The 25,650-nt window shown below is 34.9% G+C and overlaps 3 protein-coding genes, 1 long non-coding RNA gene and 2 pseudogenes across 4 annotated transcripts; 4 read left to right on the top strand and 2 right to left on the bottom strand.

The window, feature by feature from the left end:
* The first annotated feature begins 2,931 nt into the window (after window positions 1-2,931).
* LOC116104829 lies at window positions 2,932-5,240 on the top strand (annotated as a pseudogene).
* Window positions 5,241-7,712: 2,472 nt separating this feature from the next.
* Window positions 7,713-9,238, top strand: LOC116104875 (D-inositol 3-phosphate glycosyltransferase-like). The gene has a single exon (XM_031391310.1). It carries the CDS (start codon window positions 7,753-7,755, stop codon window positions 9,214-9,216), a length of 1,464 nt encoding a protein of 487 aa, XP_031247170.1. The 5' UTR covers window positions 7,713-7,752; the 3' UTR covers window positions 9,217-9,238.
* A 469-nt stretch (window positions 9,239-9,707) lies between these two features.
* Window positions 9,708-13,537, bottom strand: LOC116104877 (protein NUCLEAR FUSION DEFECTIVE 4-like). Its single transcript, XM_031391313.1, has 3 exons — window positions 13,127-13,537; window positions 10,407-11,335; window positions 9,708-10,332 (listed from the first exon to the last, which is right to left on the bottom strand). The coding sequence occupies exons 1-3, from the start codon at window positions 13,433-13,435 to the stop codon at window positions 9,864-9,866; spliced, it is 1,707 nt and encodes a 568-aa protein (XP_031247173.1). The 5' UTR covers window positions 13,436-13,537; the 3' UTR covers window positions 9,708-9,863.
* A 5,630-nt stretch (window positions 13,538-19,167) lies between these two features.
* Window positions 19,168-22,184, top strand: LOC116104828 (annotated as a pseudogene).
* A 373-nt stretch (window positions 22,185-22,557) lies between these two features.
* On the top strand, window positions 22,558-23,884 carry LOC116104899. The gene is made up of 3 exons (XR_004123972.1): window positions 22,558-22,616; window positions 23,295-23,398; window positions 23,490-23,884. It is a non-coding gene; the product is annotated as an uncharacterized LOC116104899 (long non-coding RNA).
* A 128-nt stretch (window positions 23,885-24,012) lies between these two features.
* LOC116104863 (anthranilate N-benzoyltransferase protein 1) lies at window positions 24,013-25,579 on the bottom strand. Its single transcript, XM_031391295.1, has one exon. The coding sequence runs from the start codon at window positions 25,412-25,414 to the stop codon at window positions 24,065-24,067; it is 1,350 nt and encodes a 449-aa protein (XP_031247155.1). The 5' UTR covers window positions 25,415-25,579; the 3' UTR covers window positions 24,013-24,064.
* Between the last annotated feature and the right edge of the window lie 71 nt (window positions 25,580-25,650).

Genomic DNA, 25,650 nt, shown 5'->3' with positions numbered 1-25,650 from the left:
AAAAAAAAACAAAAAAAAGAGAGAGAAATCATGAAAATCAAGGATGGGAATTGTTCTATGGCCTTGTAAACTCAATTGCTCATACAACAGATGATACCATTTCGGAATTCCATTAACAAATATGTATATAAGCCTTTACAACGCAAGCATCAAAGAGAAAACAGAAAAGCTTCCAGTAATTAACGAATGAATTTAAACAAAAATCAAAACCCTTAAACTATACTCATTCATTTGCACTCTAATCATCGCGAGCTCATCTTCAATGTCATGAGCACTCATTCTCATTGACGCTTGTTTTGCCCATTTCACGATCTCTCTGCCTCTCGGCTAACCTTTTCTCCTCCTTCATTGCCTTCTTTAGCATTTTGCTGCTCTTTCACTGAGAAATACCCAAATCCGATAAGAACTCGTCGTTTTTACACATCACTGATGATCTCCTTGCTCTTTGGCCGGATATTTTTCTTAGGAGAACACCAAAAACAACCGCTCTTTCGAGGCGGGGAAGGCGAACCCGTGATGAATTTGTACAACTCAATGGAGAAGAAAACGATTCGATGAAAAGGGAGCTGAATCAGACCCTCGTTTGGATTTTTCCTTAAAATATTCCAGTCCGAGAAAATCTCATTTTCCGTTAAAGAATCGTAACCAAGCTCAGATTTTTTCTCCAAACCCAGCTTCCCATCTCGGCTCTGCTCTGCTACCACTCTCCCGTGAGTCGTTCAACTCGCTCTTAGAACGCTGAAGAGACTTCTCCCGGAGGATTTAGGTTTCGCATTAATTGCAGGAAAGGACAAGTTTGCGGATCGTTGTTCCAGCTCAGAGGGAAGACCGAGTTGGTGAAACCAGAACAGTTAATGCAGAGACCTGTTCAAGAACAGAGAGATCCTGGCTTGAGAATAAGATCTTCCACAGCCGAGTCATCCGTATCCGATAAGTATCCAAAATCCGCCATTGAAGAGAAAAGAAGGAAAAAAAATTAAAGTGGCGAGTGAGTTATCATTAGAAGTGTGTGTTTTGTTTAGTTAATGGAACAAATGAGGCTCTGGTTCTTTTTAGATGATCTTATTACAATCTTTAACGGCTAACTCATGATTTTGGCGTTTTGTCTTCGTTTCCCTAATGTTGTGGACCCTAGAGTAATTCTTTTGGGACCCAGTGACTGTTTTTTTGGGGATGAATCGGGAATATTCTGGTTATGAGTATGGGGATTGGGGATGAGATTCGCCGCGTAATCTCTTTAGTATTAAACGGATATTTAGTAGTTGATTAAGCACGAATAGCTGCAGACATTAAAACAACCCGAAAGAAATTGATACTACTCAAATACATCAATAATATTTCAGTAAAATCTCTGTAATGAATTTATATAAAAATAAATTTTATATAATCAAAAAAATTATATTCCCAACTAAGATAGTTATAAATAAGAATAAATTCACACTAATAAGTTATATTTTTTTAATTCGTATTAAGAAATTTGTCTCACATAATAATAATTATGTGTATATTACAAAAAAAAAATATATTATTACATTAAAGGTTTAAGATGAAATAAAATATTTATTTAAAATTGTTGAGAGAACGATTTATGCTTAGAATTCTTATCACATCTTTAACTTATGAGTACATACTCGTTAGCATGGACATGTTCTGTTGAAGTCAAAATATTTATAGCTTTCAAGCATGTTTGGAGTTTCTTAGCACGAAACTTTTATATTTCCATACTATCATCTCCTGATATTTCATTTCATTTCTGTGTGAATTGTAACAATGATTTATTCTTCAGTTAAAATATATATGACTTGTGCTCATTGAATGATTGAGAAGACATATATCCATTCGTTAGTGTAATGAAGTTGTAAAATTGATCAATCAATTCTACAATAACTCTTGATTCTTCATCCACTTTATTTATAACTTGCAATTATCGACATCAGGGGTCACTCTTGTAATGCTTTAAAACAATAGCAATTGTCTGTGAATTCATATTAGTTTAACCATGTAACAATTGTATTACAATTTTATCAAGAACACTTATTTTGCTGATTATAAGATACGATATTTATTCGTTTAAAAAGTAGGCAATTAAAGCGCTGAATTGAATAATAATACTATAAAACATGAATTGAAATTCTAACATTGTACTACTAAAATATAAATTATAAAATAAATTTTTGTAACTACACGTCTATTAAATTATAATCTTTTCATAATAATAAAATTAATTAGTCCTACCATTAGATATAGAGAGATTTTACTGTATAAATAAATGGATTATTTAGAAATCTTGTGAGTTTCATGATTCTGAAAGCACCTATTTGACATTTGTTCCTAACCCCCATTCCATTTGATTTTGTTAAATAGAATGGTTTACTGTAAAGAATTCATCATTAAAAAAATTTTGATTACTTACCAAAGCTATTTAAGGCGCATCATAAACTAAACATAACATAGAATATTGAAATTAAGAAATATAACCATTTATTTGAATTGCCTCCCAAATCATATGCAACTTTAAGAGTTGTTAATTAATCCAAAATGTTTCAATAGAAGCTCTATTCGAAAACAAGAGATGACAATTTCAGAGTATGCATGCGATATCTTGCTGAAGTGGAGTAGGGAAAGGATGTTGTATATTTCATTCATCACCTCACTCTTTAACTACTCCCCTTCATATTTTCGATAAAAAGAAACAAAAAATGCTTGACCAATACTAATTCCTATAAAAATTACTATTCAAAATAGTATTGGCCATATTGCATGAAGACAATTACGTAGGTGACACTTAATTAACCAAAGATATTTTAATTATTACTAGTGCCCGATTTAGTAGAGTGGTTAGGGCAGTTGAAGGTATATATTCTCTTTGATTAGCTTTTAGATGAGAAGAATACTTTCTTTACATTCAACAAATTCCATTGAAACAGAATAATGAATGAGAGATCAAAACCATGGAGAACCTTACTTCAAACTGTTGTTCAGCTGAAAACCAAACATTTTCAGCAACTTCAGCGATGTAAAACATCTAAATCAGATTTCTCTAAGGACATTGCGCCGTTGCCTTCGTTTCGAAGACTATCTTTCTCTGATTTGAGTCGTTCTTCATCTGCGCGAATCAATGAGGATATTGCGCAGTCGTTCGGACCTGATTTGTATGATTTCAATTGAGTGAATTACGTTCCATCACTCATAATTTTCTACCAATTTTCTGCTTGGAGAAGGTGGATTCGGAACTGGGCATAAGGGTTATGTTGATGTAATTTGAGGCAGGGATTGAAGGCTCAGGCTGTTGCTGTTAGCTTTTGGACATTGAAGGCCTCCAAGGACACCGAGAATGGCTTGAAGATGTTACAATTATTTATTTTAGTTGTTTTTTGTAGCTTAACAAATTAATGTTTTGCGTTGAGGAAACAACAATACATTTGGTATTTATGGCAAATTTTGAAGAAAAAAAAAATCTAATTAGAAAGGATTTAAAAATTAGATAAAGATTATAAATGCCTTTTTCTAACTTGTATTAATTAGTCAAACCTTCTAGGAGGAGAATAAACTTTATTTTTTTGAAAAAATGACATCTTGACAAATAATAATCTGACTATGAATATAAATATAATGTATTTCAATTATTTACTTTAATTAATTTAAATCAATTTACAGAAGAAGAAAATTATTCCAAAGAACTAATTTTTATTATATTTTGCAGGCAGAAGTAATATTTCTGGGACAGCTGAGGCATGGACATTTGGTTAGATTGATTGGGTATTGTTGCGAGGAAGAAGAACGTCTCCTTGTATATGAGTTCATGCCTCGGGGGAGCTTAGAAAATCACTTATTCAAAAGTGAGTTTCTTCATTAGTTTAGTTTCCATTAACATCAATGAATAAATAAATATTAGCCATAAAAGAGTTAGAAATTTGCTTTTTGAAGGGATCTCAATATCATTGCCATGGGGAACAAGATTGAAGATAGCAATCGGAGCGGCCAAAGGGCTAGCCTTCTTGATGGGTGAGCAACCTGTCATATCAGAGACTTCAAAACTTCCATATTTTACTTGATTCTGTGTGTTATATTAACTCTCTTTTATCTATTAATTCACATAATAAGGCTAGCTTCAAAATTATGATTTTTTTTTTTGGTTAATTACTACAGGATTTCACAGCTAAATTATCAGATTTTGGACTTGCCAAGATGGGTCCTGAGGGATCCAATACTCATGTCACCACTCGAGTCATGGGTACTATGGATATGCTGCCCCTGAATTATCTCTACAGGTAACACATCCAACCAATAATAATATCACAAATAAAGGCTTTTTATAAAATCTAAAAACCCAATTTCGTTGACAAATGTTAATTTAGGCATTCAATCCCTAAATATTTACATGCTGAGTTAACTCAAGTCCAGACTTTATGTTTAGATTGTAGACCTGTATGGAGAATTTTAGATGCTATCATTAACCCAATGATTCTTTAATTGTTGTCAGGAATGAAAACACAAAACAATACATGTTTTCTAATGGATTATACATAATTAACTGTTTCAGGTCATTAACTACAAAGAGGCGACGTTTATAGTTTCGGAGTAGTACTACTAGAACTACTAACAGGGAGAAGATCAATGGACAAAACAAGGACAAAGAGTGAGCAAAACTAGTTGACTGGCAAAACCATACTTAAAAAGCAGCAGGAGATTGCGCTATATAATGGACCCAAAACTTGCCGGCCAATATTCAGTGAAAGGAGCCAAGGAGATGGGCATTTTGGCCTGCAATGCATAAGTTTGAACCCAAAGACAGGCCGAGAATGCCAGCCGTCGTTGAAACTCTTGAAAGCCTGCAAAATTTCAAGGACATGGCGATTTCTTGTGGGCAATGGCCAGTTCATCACCAAAATCAACTAAAAATGGAGTTTCTCCTAGAAATGGAATTATAGAAAATCCTATCCTGGAACTCCGATCAGAAAATCATGATATGAAGGTAGTTAAATTAAGTTTTATAATCAATAGTGTGCATATAAGGTTAAGTTTAATTACTTGTGTATATAATATATATATGTGTGTAAAAATGTGAATAATGATACTAAAAATCCACTGCAATAAAGTGGTGACAAGATCAGTAACAATGATCTTCCATTTTTATTTCGTTTTGGTGATTTGTTTTGTTTTAAACTCAGCAATTTAGCAAGAATTATAAAAAGAAAAATGTTAGGCTTTCTCTCGGGCTTCTCCTAGCCCACCACTAATTTCAGGCCCGGCTAGTTATTTAAACCTTCAATGACCTTTGGGCTTGTCTCTTTGAAGGTTCTAAATTCAAAACGGCACAATAAATAAACAGACTATAGAATACGTATATATTACTCTTTTCTAAATATTATTATTAGAGTTGCATTTGGGAACTTTGTAAAAGAAATCTAGAATTTGGATGTTAATTTAAAATTCAATTTTCATTACAATAAAAAATAAATATATAGTAAGAGTCAAATTAAATGTAACATGTGTAATAAATTAAGTTCCTGGAAAGAGTTGATGAATATTAATATTTTATTTAAGAAACCAGGAAGCACATGATCCATACTCTATAAAATTGTGCCTCTTTTCCAATACCAAGAAGTAAATATTCCAAAAAAAAATATTTAATTGGATCAACGAATCATTCGTAAAATAAGTAATTAAATTCATAAAATTTAAGCATATATAATTTAAGACGTACCTTGAAATTGAACCCTCTTCATGTGAGCCTAAATGCATCGGCATAATTCAGGTCAAGTGTACTGAAAATTTAGATTTATAAAAATGGTGGTGGCAGACAGAAAGAGCAAGCAAAGTTGCTAAAATGGTTTTATAATTTAGTTGAGTCTACTTCTAATAAAGTCCCAAATCAAATTCGTGCAACACAAATCACTCAAAATGTGGCTTGATAAAATGAGATGGGGGTTTCTATTTGCTTAGTCAAAATTGATATGCAAATTAACATATGCGTCTTCTTCAAATAAACCAAAATTGTTTGACTATAATTACTCTCAATTGGATCTCAACAAACAATGGGCTGCCTAACCTACCCGGCCATGTTGACTTTCTTGCTTCCACTCGAGGTATTTAGACATTTTCAAGAAGTTTTAACTTTCAGAAATAGGCACTAAGACAAAGCATAGGAACAGTCTAACGATCAATCAGGACTCTTAGGTGTATTATTCAAGAAGTTTTAAATTCAATCCACCTGCGTTGCTAATAGAGGTGATCACTGAAGGAATTTATCTGACCATTAACTTTAGAGTCCCAGAGGATTAGTTAAGGTGAGTGTAAGATAGCTTGGACACCCGTTCCAAAAAAAAAAAAAAAATTGATTAAGGATAGGAACTAAACATTTGTAACAAAGTAACTGCAATGTCAAATTAATGGAAAGTTTAGACTGAAAGATTGCTGGTTCATGTGACAAGAAATACTTTAAGGAGGCGTTTGGATCATATAATATTTTATTATAAGAGGATAATATATTAACGGAATAAAAGATCATCTTGAAGATTAATAGGGATGTTTAGAAAATGCGTTTGGTTGGTTCGAATAAATTTGTGAATAATATGTTTGGTTGGGAGGATAAATGGGTAGATATGTTCTATAGATTAATAAATTGCCCTTATTTTTAAATATTAATATAACAGTATTTTTTATTATTATTTTTTGAATAATTTTTTTAACCCCTTACTTTTCAAATTTAGTAAAAACACCCTAGCAACCAAAAAGCATTTTAAACTTAACAAAAACACCACTACCTACCCCAAGCCACTGCCGGTAGCCAGCCCGTGCCACAAATCTGGCCGTGAAAAAAGCCTGACCGTTTCACAAATTTGGCTAGCATATCTCTTTAGCCAAGCACCTAAACGCTGGCCGTTTCACGACCAAAGACCTGACCGTTTCACAGCCATAGATTTGGTCATAAAACAACCAGATATAGCCTTTTCCGACTATGGATCTGTGATCCATTGTTGGAAAAAAGTCTCACCGACACACGACCGGCCATATACGGTCGGTCGTACGCCACTATGACGACTTTTGACAGCCTCTGACGGCAGTCAACGGTAATTGGCGATGGTGGCCAGTTTTGGGTAAAATGACATTTTTGTAAATAATGACAAAACAAGGGCAATGTTGTTCGAAAAATTTAAAAAGTTAGGACAAAAGTGTCTGCATGGGTGAATTGAGTGTTTTGTAAATGTTAACAAATATAAGGTTAATTTGGACCAAATGCTTAACTGTTTAAGGGCAATATGGGAAACAAAATTGTATTACCAGAGGTAAGCTTTAATAACAACCCCCCATGGTATTAATATTCTCGACAATATACCCCCAAAAGCTACTGTTTGTCATAAAATATTGTGGAAATAATTTTTTACAAATCAACCAAATATTTCAATTTAAAAAGTATTATCCCAGTTATTTAATATTAACACCGACGCAAATGGCCCTAAATTATATATTATATATTTGATTGCCCCATAAAGCAAGGTGGGTGATGACAGGATATCACAAAACTGAAGAATCACCATTCTCTTTTTTCCAAAAACGGGCGTGAGAAACGCACTTAAAGAAAACTCCAAACCCAACACACACTTGCTTAAGTGCGTGTCTACCCTCCCACTTTCCCCAACCTTTCATCACACCATTTACTAAATTTATGTCCAATTTGAACCCACTTTCTTCAACCCAAAACCCAACAAAAACAATTGGAATTTCTCCAAATTTTCACATCCCAAAACAATGGCCCTCATCAACAACAAACCCAAGAAGCAAAACTCCTTTTACCAGTCCAATCTCTGCACCACTCTTTTCTTCGTTGTTCTCTTCACCATTCCAGCTCTTTTTCTCCTTCACACACCCACCACAACGATTTGTACAAGCATTGTTTCCAACCATGTTATGAAGCCCTGGTCTGGTGATCTTCGCAATGCAGTGTTTGCATGGAATCGTCTTGGGTTTGTGTGGAATGATCCGCCGCGGAAGACTCTGAAAATTGCTGTTTTTTCGAGGAAATGGCCGATTGGGACGACCCCGGGTGGCATGGAGCGGCATGCGCACACTCTGCACACGGCTCTGGCTCGTCGAGGCCATCAAGTTCATATTTTTACATCTCCCGTGCAGAGCAGCGGCCCCTCTACGGCTCAAGAGATAGATAATTTTGCGCCAAGGATTCACTGCCATGAAGGGGAGCCCGGAAAGTGGAGATACAACAAAGCGTGGGAACAGTTTGATGAAGAGAACCAACGGGAAACCTTCGATGTGGTTCACTCTGAGAGCGTGGCGCTTCCTCATTGGCTTGCGCGAAACATTCCGAATCTCGCGGTTTCATGGCATGGAATCGCGCTTGAAAGCTTGCAGTCTGATATTTTCCAGGACTTGACGCGCAAACTTCAAGAGCCCATTTCGCCGGCTTTCAACAGAAGCTTACAGGGAGTCGTTCCGAAACTACTAAAAGAGATTCGGTTCTTCAAAAACTACGCCCACCACGTTGCGATAAGTGATAGTTGTGGGGAGATGTTGCGAGATGTTTACCAAATCCCGAGTGAAAGAGTCCATGTAATTCTCAATGGCGTCAATGAAAACGACTTTGTAAAGGACCTTTCTTTAGGCCAAAATTTCAGATCAAGAATCGGCGTCCCGGAAAATGCAAGTTTAGTTCTCGGAGTGGCCGGAAGATTGGTGAAAGATAAAGGCCATCCTTTACTTTACGAGGCCTTCTCCAAGCTCATGATCGATCACCCAGATGTGTACTTAATCGTTGCAGGGTCAGGGCCATGGGAGAATCGTTACAGAGATTTTGGCTCTAGAGTTGTGGTTTTGGGTTCAATGAGTCCCGCTGAATTGAGGGCATTTTACAATGCCATTGATATCTTTGTGAATCCGACGCTGCGGCCACAAGGGCTCGATCTCACGCTCATGGAAGCAATGATGAGTGGTAAACCAGTAATGGCTTCAAGGTTTCCGAGTATTAAAGGTACAATTGTTGTTGACGATGAATTTGGTTTCATGTTTGCGCCGAATGTGGACTCACTGTTGAAGGCATTGGAGGCTGCGGTGAGAGAAGGTCCAAAGAGGCTAGCGCAAAGAGGGGAGGCTTGTAAAAAATATGCAGCCTCCATGTTCACTGCAAGCAAGATGGCATTAGCATATGAAAGATTATTTCTTTGTATCAAGAATGAAACTTTTTGTAACTATACAGATTAGGTTATAATTCTTTTTAGTTCTATTTCTTTTCTTTGAGACAATATTATTATGTTGAGGAATTGTACTTAAAAAGGTAAACAAATTATATAAATTATGATGCGATAGGTAGTCCAAGTCACATACATTTCAATGTCCTCCTTTTATGGGTTAGGCCCAAAATAAATGTTGCTTCCAGAACCATTAGCCGTTCATATAAAAAAAAGGAAAAGCAGGTTTAACTTGCGATGTAAGGATACCTCCAGGTACAAGGGCTTACTTGAGTTTCGCCACAAGAATTATGACTTACTGGAATGCTTCGGAATAAATTATAATAGCGTCGGAAAACATCCATTATCACGCCCAAAATTTAATCCTCAATCAATTGTTTTTGGCTCCTTGATGGTAAAAAATGAGAGAATGATTTAATATGGTCTTTTAAGTTAAAAATTATTAGATGTCATACATATACAAGGATAAGAAGTGTATGTACGTCGATAACAGTAACAGGACAATAAATACTGCATTATTGAATTTGTTTAGTGCTGCCTCTGAATACAAAAATGTTTCTTTTGTTTGTTTAATTTAGAGGTTGAATACAAGTAAACATTTAATGAATCTATACATTTGATGCCTAGTTACCCCTAATGAATTAACATGATTGATCTCTCTTAATACAATTGCGTTAAACGATTTCTTTCAAAACGATAATAAGCAGGCCTAGTCCTCAAAAACAAAAGCACACTGGAGACTAAACCCAAAAGCGATAGGAATCCCCACCACACAAATGTTAAGAAATAACACTGTCTCCCCATGCACACCACCGAGTCTGTGATGATATCTTTAAGGCCAGACCTCACATTTGCATCATAAACTATTGCAGCAAGAACTCCATAAACAAGTGAACCTATTGGGATGTTGGTGATCACAATGTTGTGATTGACTCCTACGCTATTCGGTCCAAACAATTCGGATGTTATTGATACTGCAGCCGCAAATATGAACCCCGAGCTCAATCCAATTAGTGCTGTACCTGCATGTAATGCCATTGACTGCCCCGATACGGCCAGCAAACAGAAGGCTACCGGCGTTGGCAATAGCGCAATCGCCAGCCATCCCGTTCTCGCAAAATACATCTTCCTGCATACACAAAAGTTTGGTTAATGTTTCACATTAGTTTTTATTATTAGCTTTTGGGTCAAATGATAACTTACGTGCGAATGTAGTCAGGTGCAGCGGAAAGCAGGCGGCCGAAGAAGGAGAAGGAAGAATAGAGAGTGACAAGAGTGGTCGTGCTGGAGCTTTGTCCTAGGGATTGTGCAATTTGTCCGAGATTGTTGCTGTAAACAAGGCCAATGGTTCCCCCACAAAAATATGCAATGTAATATAGCCAAAAATCCAGTCTGCGCACAAGCAACTTCGCCGAGTGCTCCTCTCCAAGCATTGCTAACTGATCTTTCCCCATCACTGTCTCACAGCATCCATCACTCTCAGTGCTCTTCTTTCTAGTAATACTATAAGTAGAAACATCATTTTCGCTTAAAAGATGACTATTTCCATAGCTACCTGCCTCACGGGTAAGGAGCTCTTTATGCAGCTCGAGGTCATCAACATCAACAAGAAGGAAACCAGAGCCTTCAAGGCGAAAACTCGAATGGATTGTACGACGAAACCAGTCTCGAGCATATATAATACCGGGAATAAACAATGGAAAAGCAAGAAGAAAAAGGGCTCCACCAAAGAGGAGACGAGCTGTTGTTGCACCTGATGAGTTTGAGCCAAAGAGAAGGAGATAGACTCCAGTGAGAACAGCTATGAAATTCAATATGAGAAAAATGAGAGAGTCGCGTTTAACTCCATCAGGGGGAAGAGGGTCTAAAGAAGGCTGGCGAAGAATTGGAATGAGGGCTGCAACAGAAGCGAGGAGAGGAACAAGAGCATTTAAAAGGAGATATAATGAACTTGATGAAGAGTTGAATGCATTGCCAGCAAGGGCATATAGGGCTGCACTCACTCCATTGAAGCTGATTGTAAGTGAGAGAGCCAGAGCTCGATTTGCAGGGAAATTTCTGATGCAAAGAACGAAACACACAGTGTTGAACCAGCAGATGCTGCATCCAGCTAACAAACATAGAAGAAAAACCTGCAAAAAGTTTCATTGTAAGGCTACAAAACATTTTACAAAGAAAAAGATCAGTTTACTTATCTAAAATAATGAATTTCCTATTCATTTCGTAGAAGATATATAAGAAAAAATTAAATAGAATCACAAAGGAAAACATGCTTTACATTGTAAAAATAAGTTAACCAAGATTCATTTTTGAGTTTATAAATTTCACAAGTTCGAAAATAATTAATGAAAATGTTGTAATTAACTAATAAATCTAGTTCTACTTTAGATCAAATCTCACTCAATATGAGGTAGGTGTTAACTAATTGAATTATGCATAAGGTTTTAAGATTGAACCGGCTCATATAGAGAGACTATCCACAAATTCGATTTAAATTTATAAGTTTAAAAAGAAAATTATAAAGCTTGACATAAACAATTAATAATTTTTTGTTTCAAGTCTCAGATTAGACTGCAATATAACAAACGCCGATATAATTAATTTTAGGGCATTTTAGACTTGTAGTTACTAACTTACTATGCTAAAATTATAAAGGGGTAACTTAGTATTAATAACAAACCTTGGGGGAATTCTGTGAAACATTTAAAAGTATAAGGGGGTTTAATATTTTAGTTTTGCGACCTCAACAGAATTTTCGATTTTGTCCTATGCAAATTAATAATTAATGGTAGTTTGTAGAAGGCTACCTAATCTCCGTTAAAAAATTGGAAAAAAAAAAGAAAGATATAAAACACTTAAATCAAAGGGAGAACGACATTGTCCCACCCAAGGTTTGACGAAACCAGACTTTTTCAATGGTTAAGTTTCGAAATGACACTTTCGTGAGGTTCTATAAGTGTTTTTTAATAATATTTGGTTGAAAATATAAGAACACTCATAAATAATTTATTATAAATTAAAATTTAATTAAATCAAAATTTTTATTTGATTATTTATTAATTTAAATATAAAAATATTTATTTATTTAATTAAGAATATTAATTTTCTATGTTAATTAGTATAAATAAAAAATATTATAAATTTAATAGATTATTAAATAATAGTAATGAGATATTGATGACATTATAAATAAATAAATAAATATTAAAGTAATTTAACTTTAAACAATTCCATATCATTATTCTTAACTTTTTAGGTGGAATTAACTATTTTTTTTACTTTTTTGACTTTTTAATATTTGATTTTTTGATTAATTAAAAAATAATAAAAAATTTATAAAGTAAACTATTGAAAAGTATTTTTCATCTTTTCAATAAAATATTAACAGATCCTAACGTAAGGTGAGAAAATATCATTTTAAAATTTGATGGATGGGAAAGTGTTGTTATGTCAAACCTTGGACGGGTAAATGTTGTTCTCCGTAAATCAAATTATGAAAATAAAGCCACTTTTGCTTAAAGTGATTGACCAATGAAGAAATGAGGAAGGAGCAGCCATGGATGGCCATACCGCCATTATCTAAATTTAAATAGGCTTCACCGTTCCTTCCAATTTTCAAAACTGATTCCATTTCTCACTTTTTTCTCAGCCACACAATAAATACTAAACCAAACCCAGCAACCCAGACTACGTGTTTTAATTTAAAACACATGTGGTCCTTAATTACCAAAGTGTTTTATTAAAACGTTTTCATAAAACAAAAAATGTTCCCTTAGATAATGTTCTAATTCGTTTCTCTCGTATTCAAGTCACTGTATGACCCTCCAAATTCCAGAAACAGGCAAAACAAGAAAATGAATCTTGTAAAACGAATTTAAAAACCAATGAAAATCCATAACAAGATAAAAGATAAAATAGCGTACCAAAATATAAGGCAAAGAGATAATATTTCTGATAACAAGCCATTGTAGGCCGTAACCGAAGAATCCCATGAAAGCCGCCATGAAAAGAACGACCCATAAAGGCAAATACATGAGCGCCAAACCTGAAGACCACCCGAAAAATTTTCCTAAATCGGAGGCCGTCGCCAAGTAATTTAACTGCACTTGGGAAATCCCCAAAACGGATTTCAAATCCGATGAATACGCTGAGAAATCAAAGTTTGTTCCTGTGAAGGCTTGAATCCAAATTGTGGCGACTAATATCATCCATTTTCTTGACTGTCCCGCCATGAACAGAAACCTCAACAGTAACTTTATATGAAGCAGCGACGGCAAGACTCTCCGGCGAGGGATTCGCTTGGTGGGAGAGTTTATGTAAGAGGATTTGTGTTTGTTTTGATGGTGATGATGAAGATCAAATTCTTTACGTGGCCTCATTTATAATGGAGCCCAACAGATATGGTAAATTCTTTGTTTTTGTCTTGACTAACATTTTCTTTTTCTTTTCTGTTTTTTTTTTTGGAATCAGGGTTATTCACTCTTTTTATTTACTCCTTCGGGGTAAATGACCTCTCCCATAATTTGATGAAATGTCACTTACCTCCCTATTTTAAGTCAACTCATGGAGAAAATTTTGAAATTCCATTAATGTCCTTAGTTCTAAGTATACAAATGAAATAGAAAATGAAAACAACTTTTAGAGGTTACTGTAACAACTACTGTAAACTAGTAAAATGCTTGCATAATAATAATAGAAAATGGGCCCAAAACTTTTCTTTTTATTATATGTAATAAGTCTTTTATACACAAAAAGCATTATTTACCAAATGTCATTTAAAAAGACAAAAACAGGGGAAACAGTGTAGCTATTGCTCCTCGCTTGCCGACGCCCCTCTGACTGCATCATCACCTAGATCCTACATCCACAAAGGAAAATGACGGGGTGAGCACAAAATAATGCTCAGTAAGTAAACCCTCTATTTGTCTATCCCCGTAACTATTTTTCTTAATTCCTTCCTCACTCTTTATTTCTATTGTTTTCTACTAACGTCATGGCCTCATCCTCACTCTTCATGACTGTCGGGTGGAGTTCACACAGCACCAACCCGCTCTTAATGATCTACCGAGTGGGGATCACAAAGCACCTACCCGATTTTCATAACTATCGGGTGGAGACCCACAAGCACCTACCGTTTCTCATGACTTTCGGGTGACGATCACAAAGCATCAACCCGTTTCTAATAACTATCGGGTGACGATCACAAAGCATCAAACCGTTTCTAATAAATCGGGTGACGATCACAAAGCATCAACCCGTTTTAATGCTCTTCTCATTCACTATATCTAGCACTTCCATTCTCTCTACCCTTAGAGTAGTTGCATTCACAAAGTTCTCTACTATAGAGCAAGTGCATACACAAAGTTTTCTACTCTTCTTAAGTCACTTCTCAATGCACAATTAATGCATATGGATGGTTCATCTCCACTAATACACTTATGAAATGCCAACATGCAATGTTGCAAGAATTAAATTTCACTACATCATACTCAAACCTCTATTAGACATTTCATCAAACAACTCAAGTGCATAACAAGACTCTACTATAACAATAATTCTATGTCTTTCTTAACCATCCAAAATGGGAGAAAACTCCTCACATAGCCATAAATCCTGCCATAGAATAAAACTTCCAAAAGGATTTCTCAATATCCTTCAATTCCATCTCAAACTACATTCCAACCCACACTCACTTTCATAATTGAAGTATATGAACAACCACAAAGCAATAATTATCTCCATTTAAATTAAAACATAGCATATCACATGTATATACATACATACATAATTGCTATTAACTCTCTTTCAAGAAAGGTCTCAAGTCTCTACTTGAGTTGGGATTTATTTACCTTGTGATGGAGAGATCTCACTAGCACTTTTTCTCTTGGTTTGCTTGACTTTTCTTACCCTTTAAACAATTAAACATTCAACCAAAAGACCTCAATAATCAAAGATACACAAAATCTCACAAAACTTCACATCCAAAGCAAGAATCCTTACCTTAGGATGCTTAGATTGATTTTCTATCCCCAAATCACTCCAAAAGCCTCTAAAAATCCTTGAACAAAAGAAAGAGAATTTGAGGAAGTAAGAAAAGAGAGTGGTGGTGGAGAAGAAGAATGAAGGGTTTGCAATGACTTATTCATTTATTACAATGATTGCAACGCATTCCCATTTTGCCCTTACTCTTCCTTAGGAATTCCATTTATATCCTTTGATTCATTACAAACACACCCCCATATTAACATATTCTCCATGAAAATTCCTTACATTTTACTCCTCACTTTTCCTACTAATTAGGAGTAGAATGGTCAAATTGTCTTTAGGGAAGAAAATATCTAAAACTTAATAAACATTTTGGTTGGCACATCGCCGCGGCGAAGAAGCTTCTGTCGTCGCGGCGAAACTATCCAGTAGCTTCCCCGTGGGCTTCAACACCTCTTCGCCGCGGCGAAGATTCTTCTTCGCCCCGGCGAAGCCTGGAACACTAAACTTTTTCTATTTTCACCAATTTCAAGACAAGTATTCAACATACCACTCAATCAAAGGTCAACCAAACAATAATATTAATAAATCGACTCAAATAAGAGCAAAAGAAGAAACATTAGCTACGTACCTCAAGTGGGGCGTTACAGTCACACCTCACTTAGGACACTTAATACCTCACCTCACTTAGGACAATCTATGTGTCTTGCCAACTAGTTTTTTTATTAGGGTTTTTCTCTTTTAAGAGATTTTATACACGGTCAAATTTCTCAGTGTATTGTCTCTTTTTATAATAAGAACCTAGAGATAAATTATATGTATGTGGAATCATAAAGTCTTTAATTCATTAGATAGTAAGATTCCAATAGTGTATATTTATTTTTTATCAGACTAAAACATTTTCTATAATGTTTATTATATCCTAATGTACATACAATGTAAAATTTATTTCATAGACACGTTGATCAACTTTATTTAAATTTGATACTTATATGAAAATTGTTTGGCTATACTTTTTTACACTTGAGAATAGTATATTTCACGTCAAGCATTTACATATTTTATATATTATAAATATAACTCAATGTACTTGTAAATGACCTCCAAATTTAGCATCAACAGTTGGTAATATCAAAATTATATAAATGGTAAATCTCTTCCATGTATATAGTATTTATACTGCCCGCACTCATTTGCATAAGGTTATTACCTTGTCCATGGAATAAATTATTCTTCTATCATATCGCAACACATAAGTTTAATAATAAATTACTAAAAATAATTTGAGCAACAAGGCGCCAAAAATTTACAATATTTCCAAATAACTTCTGCATATTATATCACATAATAATTAAATAATAAGTACTCATAATTATATGTATAGAAATTCAAATAAAACATTATAAAAATCAAAATTTGTCTTTGATAGCATATAATTCTAACATATAAACCTTTAAAGATAATAAGGGGGGCAATGTCATTTGACCAAGTATATGAGGTCTGAATGATATTTCTAATTACTCAAGTTTTAACTAAATTCGGTTAGTAGGTTTAAATCAAGACCAATAATTGGTGTGAACGTGGCAGAATGTGATGGCAATAGAATAGAATCTACCAGAAGTAACACATCACCTACTCAATTATTAATTTCTAATCGTAAATAATTAATTAAGTATACAGTGATTCCTCGTACTCGAATTTTGTATGATGCAACTCAAACGTCAGATTAGAGTTGGCAATTTTGTGTTTTATTTGCTAAATTCTTAAGAGTTACAATTTTGTGTTTCTTGGAATTTTACTTTTATTGGAATGTAAGGGTTGTTTGATTTGTCATTCAAACACTAAATTTTTGAGTTAAATTTTAATATTTTAAAATTTTAAAAATATTTTTGAGATATTGTCATTGACAACAGATCTGATAATAAATCTGGTATTTTTTGACCAGATCCATGGTCGTATGCTATTACGGGAGATTTCGGTGTGACAAATATGAGTGAGTAGGAGTGTTTTCATTAATTTATAAATTTTTTTTATTGTAGAGGGTATTTAGCTAAATCAATAAACTTACGAGATGTTTTTGTTAATTTTTAAATCCTATCTCGTAATAACAATCAATTTCAATTTTTTCAAAAATACAACTCAAAATAATAAAATAAACACAATTAACACCTTTTAGTGGTAAAAAGGAAATAAAATAAAATAAGGATTTATAACCGTTAGATGATGTTATTAACATGTGTAATTAAATCCTTAAAAAATGAGGTAAGATAAAATGAAGAAAGGATCCAAATAATATCAGTGTATGATAGTCGATAAATATGTAAAAGAATGTAACCGTCAAAATATAATAAAAAATGGATTTGTGAAGAAGTTGTAGGGAATTTAATTCCAATCTGATTCATACTAGTGGTGGGGCTTGAGAAAACAGCAGCCTTAGTCCACTGGAAGACCAATAATATTAACAGGCTAAAGTGAGGCAGCTTAATTTGTTGTAATTGTAATACATTAACATTCTAATTATCCTACTAATTGTCTACTTGAAGGTTTTGTTTAGGTGTAATTAAATTAATGAATTATAGCAGCCAGCTTGATTGACAGTCGAATATTTTGTCTATTTAGAAAATACAAATGAGATCACTGTCGTCTGTTTATATACTGGATTAATGGAACTTTTTATTTAAATTATTTATGTTTCACGTGATTATAGGATTTTTAAGAGTAATAATTGTGTTTAGGTAGGCAAAAAATAGAGAGAAATTTGGTAAATAAGGTGAAGCTAGCTTGAATTTGGACAAAAAATGATCAAAGTGTTGAAAACAAAATACAAAAGTTTAAATAAGGAACAAAATACCCATTCCACGGTTTTAAAAATTAAATGAGCAGCACATGGATCCAATAATATATAATAATTGTATTTGTCTTGTCGCCAACGTGAAAAGAAAAAGGAAAAATCATAATTAATGGACATGCAGACAAATTACTAATCTCATAAATAATTAAGATCTGGGTTGTCAAGTTAATGAAATTATAATTACTACTACTTTATGCCTCCTGGGGCTTGGCTTGGGGGGAAATTAATATATATATATATATTCAACATCTTAGACTTAGAGGGGCCAAACGGTAAGTATTTTATGTGATTGACAGAGAATTGCAATTAAGGAAATAAAAGTGGCCCACACCACAAAGGACTTTATTGTTATGTATAAAAATAAGAACCGACATGACGTATTGAAAACTATCTAATTAAAATCCAAAAATAGGGAGGGCTTGTCGCGCTGTGCAAATGCAATCATTTTAATTCCTTAAAATTTCAATATAAGTTCGTCTAAAATCATTTTATTTTTATTTCTCGATTCATTTATATTTTATGTGGTATAGATCGAATGACCAAGAAATTTGTATGACAATATTTGTTATATGGTTAACTTTATTATTTGCTTATTACAAAAGCTTTTCAGTTAAATGTCAAAGACGTCTATTTTGTCATATTCTCATTTTCAAAACAAAAAGTTATGGTCTTTGTCTTGATGTGTTGTTTTGCTAATAACTGCAATTTTAATTGAAGGAAATGACAAATCCTTTGCTAATTGTATTGTTGTGTTGTGAATTATTACATATCAACAAACCAAACTCATCCATCGCCCCTTCTATTCACATACAAAAATCCTGTACCAAAATTTATATGAAATTTCAGATTTTCCTCTCCTTCGACAAACTGAACACGTACAGGAATTTACTCCACAAACAGGCTTTTCCATTCTTTGTCGTCTTCAAACGCCCCGGACTTGAGAAGAGAAGAATTAAAACTCCACCCTCGACCAAAATTTTAGCCCGCAGTCCTTTTCAATCGCATTTCCATGTTTTTATATGGATGAAAGTAATTCTCAGTTAGGAAGAAAACGTACAATGTATTTCACTAGTTAACTGGATCGGGCCAAGTGTCTTTGGATTCTTCTCCAATTGGGCTACTTTCATTATGGTATTTCTTACAGGGTTACTGTGCTACCTTCAGAAAGTTTATATCAAAGTCCAGGATCTAAATTTTCGGCCCATTCAATTTCGGCAAGGCTCTGAAACATACTATGGACTCTCTCTAAACCCTGATTCACAAACCTTGAACAAAGGCACGCCATTTTTCTTCACTCTCAGACGCAAACCGTGGCTCTTTAACATCCGCTTAAACCCCACAAAAACTCATGGCTTCTGTTTCATTAACTTTTCATCGAACCTTTTAAACGCAATTACAAAACCTCACCTAAATATCTTCATATGTTTGTTTTCTTCAATGGATTTGAGAAGGCTTTCAGTCACCAAACCTTACACTCTTTTTATCTCCGTCACGCGTCCCTTAACTCACGTGATATCCACCACTCCACAGCCGCAACAAGACCACCATTCTCAACCGCCTCCATTGAAGCCTCAGAGCCATTCGGATAGTTCTAATTCCAATTTGATTAAGTGCGTATCTTCTATTCTCTCAAAGCCTTCTTTGGATCATTCTAAATGTAAACTACTCTTGCCCAGTTTGTGCCCACACGAGTTTGATAGGCTGCTTTTAGATTTAAGATTGAATGTGAATCCGAAAACGGTTTTGAATTTCTTTTACTTTGCATCTGACTCCTGTAAGTTTCGTTTCACAGTTCGGTCTTATTGTCTTTTGATTCGTTTGCTTCTTTTTTCCAACCTTTTATCGCCTGCAAGATTGCTTTTGATTCGTTTGATTGATGGAAAGATGCGGTTGTGTATTTGAATAATCCCAAAGATAGGCACATTGAGATAGCTGCTGAAATGATTGATTTAAATGTGGTTACTGAGGGGGACATTGGTTTTCAAGTGGCTGATTTATTGGTACATGTTTATTGTACACAGTTTAAAAATGTAGGGTTTAGTTATGCTATTGATGTGCTTTCGACATTTTCTAGTAAGGGTATATTTCCCTCTTTGAAGACTTGCAATTTTTTGTTGAGTTCTTTAGTGAAAGCAACGAGGTACAAAAGGGTATTGAAATGTATGAAACTATTTGTCGTGGTGTTTGTCCTGATGTTTACTTGTTTAGTACAGCAATTAATGCATTTTGCAAGGGAGAAGGATTGGGATGCAATTGGTTGTTTACAAAAATGGAAGAGTTGGGTATTGCTCCAAATGTTTAACTTACAATAACATTATTCATGGTTATGTAGAATGGGAGATTAGATGAGGCATTTCAGTTTAAAGAGAAGATGTACGAAGGCAATTGGAACCTAGTCTTATAACTTACAGTTTTCTGATTAATGGTTCATTAAGTTGGAGAAATTTGATGATGCAAATTATATTTTGAATGAAATGTCCATATGGGGTTTGTTCCGATGAATTTGTTTATAACACGTTGATGGATGGCTATTGTAAAAATGGAAATATTAATGAGGCACTGGATATAGATGATATGATATCCAAGGGGATGAGTCCCAATTCAGTGCATTTAACTCCCTTATAACGGGGTTTTGTAAGAGTGGTCAAATGGATCATGCAGAGAATGTTTTAGAAAGATGCTATCCAGAGGTTTAGTGGTAAACCGGGAGCTTTTACTTCAGTTATTCGCTTGCTATGTGTAAGTTCTAAGTTTGATTCTGCACTTCGTTTCGTTGGAGATGTTGTTGAGAAATTTAAGGCCTGGTGAGGTTGCTGACCTCATTGGTTGTTGGACTCGTAAGAATGGAAAGCATGCAGAGGCAATTGTCTTTGGTTTAGGCTGTTTGAGAAAGGTTTTGCAGCCAATACTGTGACTCAAATGCATTAATTCATGGAATTTGTGGAGCAGGTAACATGCAAGAAGCTGTTAAACTCCTCAAGGAGATGCTAGCGAGGGTTTGGTATTGGATAAGGTCACATATAACACGCTCATCTTGGGCTGCTGCAAACAGGGGAAACTGGATGAAGGTTTTAAGCTTAAGGAGATATGATGAAACGAGGAATTCAGCCTGACATATGTACTTACAATTTGCTGCTACATGGCTATGTAATAGTGGTAAAATGGATGAAGCTATTAAGCTTTGGGATAAGTGCATAAGAAAGGGTTTTGTACCAGATATCTATACATATGGGGTTATGATAGATGGGTATGGTAAAGCTGATAAAACTGAAGAAGGTGAAAATCTCTTTATGAGCTCATCTCTAAGAAAGTATCACTAAATTCTGTTATTATAATACTAATTGGAGCATACTGTAAAAATGGAATATGACAGCAGCTTTTAGACTTCTTAATGACATGAAAGCAGGGCACCCCACCTACTTTGGTTACATATTCTTCTCTAGTACATGGAATGTGATATTGCCTTGTTGAAGATGCAAAAAGTCTTTTTGGCGAAATGAGAAGAAGGTTTGTTGCCAAATGTTGTCTGTTACACTGCACTTATAGGTGTTATTCTAAACTGGTCAGATGGATAAAGTCAGGAATGTCTTGGAAGAAATGGCTTCATTTAATATACATCCTAATAAATTACCTACACTATCATGATTGGAAGTTTTGCAAATTGGGTGATATGAAGGAAGCAGCTAACTTCTGACTTGGATGGAAAAAAAAGGAATTTCACCAGATTCCATCACTTATAATGTCTTCATGGATGGGTATTGCAAGGATGGAAAAATGGAAGAAGCATTCAGAGTATGCGACATAGGTTTATAAGGATTATTCTTAGATGAAATTACATATACTACGTTGATTAATGGGTGGCAGTCATCATCATTAACAATTCAAGAATGATTGTGGAACTCTCAGGAGGTAGTTGCTTACTCTATGTGTATCTTGTCTTGAAACTGATAAAGATTTTAGTCAACTTATTTGAACACTTCTATTATATACTGGTAGTCCATGTCTTCAGAGGTGGAGTTCAGCGGGCTTAATTTATACGTCTTTCTTACTTTCCAGGAGGTCTGATTGTGGATGATATAATAGCATTCACTCACTATCTGTCCAGATTCCGGATAGGTTCTTGAAATCAAATGGTTGCTGGTGCTTCCTTTATGTAATTTGCTTGTACACATTGACACTGACATGCTTTGCTGCGCTTCTGATTATTCTTTAGAAGTTGGCCATATGTCAACTGATTTAATTGAGTTATTTCTTTGGGGTCTTGTTTGGAGTAAAATGGTTTTATTTATATCGGCTTGCTGGTTTTGTTGTCATTGAGGATGCTAACTCAGCTGATATGGTGGTCTACAGCTTGAATTCAGACATGAGAAACTTATTGTCCTCTATAATGTAGATCATTTTCATTTCCCAGTTACATTTCTTCCTGTCTTGGCTGGTCTTGTAATGAACTATATACTTCTAAACGAGTTTTTTTTTTTTTTTGTGGGGGGCTAAAAGCTATATTTTTGCAACATGTGCAGGTTTTGCATGCGAGGTGGGACTTGTAAAGATAGAAATACTACTCATCATCTAATTAGGTGAGTCTCGAGCTGAAACTTGGTTGCTAGTTGTCACGTGCTTAAGAGTCTCGAAAGCTTCTCATGAAAATTGTATAATATTTTACATGTTTAATTTTTCATGAGAATTTTCTTACTATATAGTTGGTATCATTCCTTCAAAATTCTTAGTAATAGCTATATCGAATAAGTGGAGGATTACAGATGTTAGTTTTGACAAGTCCATGGATTTGGAGTTCTATTGGGTTCTGCATTAGTTGATGCCTCAAGGTGAGGCTTCAGGGTTCCTTGTCTCAAATTAATCTAGATTCAGAGCTTGTTATCTCATTAATATTTAATCATATCTTATTTATAGGAAAAAACAGATGATGTAGATCTGGTAGATAATAAGAGAGAAAAAAAGAGAAGAATGGAGAGATAAAATTTAGTCTTTTTGGTTCTGCATAAAAAGGATAAAACGCTATTTGAGAATGCAAAGATGCTAATGAAAATTCAGCAAAATCAGTTCCAGTCTCTAAAGAAATTGAGCTCGATCATTAATTGTGCAAGCTAAAATAGCTTGGTAATTGTAAGATGCCCCTCTTCTGCAATCACCCTTCTGATTGGGTGCATTCGCTTAAAAGCCCTTGCATTTTTAGTCGTTCGCCTGTTGACTTGTTTTTATCTCTGTGGCTAAAGCTTAAAATTCTGTGTTACAAGGTGATTTCTGTCGGAATTCTTGTTGTAGGGAAGCTCTCACAAAATGAGTTGCTTGAATGGGTTTATTTTGGTTTGATGATTGAAGAATGATTTGATAGCTGGGGGTATGTATTTTTTTTCAAATAAATGAAAATTTCCCTTGAACTAAATGGATGCTATATATTTAATTTTTCATCTACCCCTTTCTGGTTTCAGGGATCTTGTTATTGCACATGGGGGATCTATCGTGCATTCTTTTAGCAATGGCTAGTTCTACATCATCGATTGATCCAGATCAATGACATCAATATCAAGTATGATTTACTGACAGTCTATTCATTTATATCGCGCTGAAATTTTGTTTTATATTTCTTGGAGGTTATATACCAATCAGGTAACAAAGAAAATGTTACAAAATGAAGGGAAAAAAAGTACCTGATTTTAGACAATAAAGCCTGGGAGGTCAATGTAACTGTACATAACAATAAAACCATACAATACAAAGCTCGAAACACACAGCAAATGGCAAAGCCACAATTCAGAGGCAAGCATCAGCTAATAATATTTGATCAAAACATCGTGGAGCCAAAGGTTTCTGATGTTTTGTCTCTCGGGGATATTAAACCAGTGTAGATAAGAGAAGCACAATTTCATACATATGGCAATTCTTAAATTTGTAAATGTAAAGAACAGTTTAAGAATTGAAATCATGCATATATATATATATTTTCAAGAGCTAGTTCTGCTTTTAAAATCTTCATTATTTTTATTAGATAATTCTACTATTTTTTCTAAAGTTGAAGGTGAGTAGCACACATGGGTTGAAAAATTGAATCAGTCTCCAGTGCAGCAACAAGTTCTGGCCACAATATAGCAGAAACAGTCCAGGAGCCATCACACTTGGCACTTTGCCTCTGGTTCAGGTAATTAACTCCGATCTTCTCTACAGTGCTACTCATCGTTCCAAGTACCGGCTCCCCAAACCCAAAATCCAGTTCTGCCACTGGGAACCTCCGCCCGGATGACACAACCACCGATGGACCTTCTTTCCCTAAGACAATTCTTGACAGCATCAATCCAGGCCTGTGACTCTCAATCCAATCAATCAAATCCAAGAAATGATCCTCATTTGTTGCTTTTGCTATTGACACTTGAACATTATTAGCAATTTCTGATAAAGAACCCTGCTTCAGTTCTTCAACACTCGCCTCTCCAACAGCCAAAGACAAGACATTGCCTATGTAATTTGCCATGGTGTTTTGGTTTTGACGCCCGCCAAGTCTACTGCGTCCGTCAACTAACCAACCCATCTTGCACTTCTCATGGCCCTCATCAATGGCGGCAGCCATGAGCTTCCAGACATAGGCGGAGAAAGCCTCGATTTTTGTTATCTTTTTACTGTTATTATTAACACATGCAAGCTTGTGCAATCTTCTAATGCTCGAGGCATCAATATGATAAAGACGCTTGAGCAAGATACACCTTGTGGGGATGTTTACAATCTCTTCCAAGCTGCACTTGACAAACGTTTCATCGAGAGAAGGGTGATAAGTTGGAGGGAAACGAGAGCGAAGATGTCTCGAATGATCTGGCGTGCAAGTTATCAACTTGTGTTGAGCTATTTCAGACCAAGAAAGAAGAAACTGGGCAAAAGCACTAGCATCTCCAAGTGCATGGTCGAATGTGAACGTCATCGAAGAGCCCCCACAAGTGTAGCTTGTTACTTGAACTTGCAAAGGGAAATCCAGTTCTGATTTTACAGAAACTAGCTTCCCAGGAAGAGAATGATCAAGGTTGTAGAAGTCTAGATTTTTCAAAGGAATATTTGCGCTGGCTTCTAAAACTAAAGCGCCAGAATTGTCACAAATGATCTCAGGCTCATTGGTGCTTTGGTTCTGAATGATTCTTCCAGCGAAAGGGTAGAAGAAATTTAGGGTTTTGGCGAGCGAATTCTTGAGGGCTTCGATGTTTGGGGAGCTGCGGTAGAAGTAGAAGTATGTTACTGGGAAACGGCCGGAAAGTAAGTCGAGGTTTGAGAGAGTGAGGATATGAGGTTCTGGCAGGGGACCTGAAGCTTTAACAATACTTGTTGCATTGAAGTTTACTTCAAAAATTTCAACTGCTGAAGCCTTTGCTTCCATTGCAATCCCCAGCTTTTTTGGAGTGTGTTTTGTTTGTATGGAGTTTTTGCAGTCTCTTAGCAACAAACATGTACATTTTCATAAACAAGAGATAATTATATAGGGGATATTTTGGTACGAGATAAACATGACGTTACATCATTAGTTGATAAATAAAACAAAAAACACGTTATTACATCTTTTTTGTACTAGTGAACACCATTGTTGATGGTTTTGCAAACATCACAAATTCTTAT

Source organism: Pistacia vera, unplaced genomic scaffold (assembly GCF_008641045.1).
Source record: "Pistacia vera cultivar Batoury unplaced genomic scaffold, PisVer_v2 Contig487, whole genome shotgun sequence".
NCBI lineage: Eukaryota > Viridiplantae > Streptophyta > Magnoliopsida > Sapindales > Anacardiaceae > Pistacia > Pistacia vera.
This window is presented reverse-complemented; position numbering and strand designations above follow the sequence as displayed.

Bases quoted from the DNA above. Each gene is read 5' to 3' on its own strand.
- LOC116104877 (XM_031391313.1), bottom strand. From the start codon at position 13,435: ATGGCGGGACAGTCAAGAAAATGGATGATATTAGTCGCCACAATTTGG. The intron at 11,336-13,126 runs GTACGCTATTTT...AACTTTTTGCAG, and splicing joins TCTCTTTGCCTTATATTTTG to GTTTTTCTTCTATGTTTGTT. The intron at 10,333-10,406 runs GTAAGTTATCAT...TTGTGTATGCAG, and splicing joins GCACCTGACTACATTCGCAC to GAAGATGTATTTTGCGAGAA.
- LOC116104863 (XM_031391295.1), bottom strand. From the start codon at position 25,414: ATGGAAGCAAAGGCTTCAGCAGTTGAAATTTTTGAAGTAAACTTCAAT.
- LOC116104875 (XM_031391310.1), top strand. From the start codon at position 7,753: ATGGCCCTCATCAACAACAAACCCAAGAAGCAAAACTCCTTTTACCAG.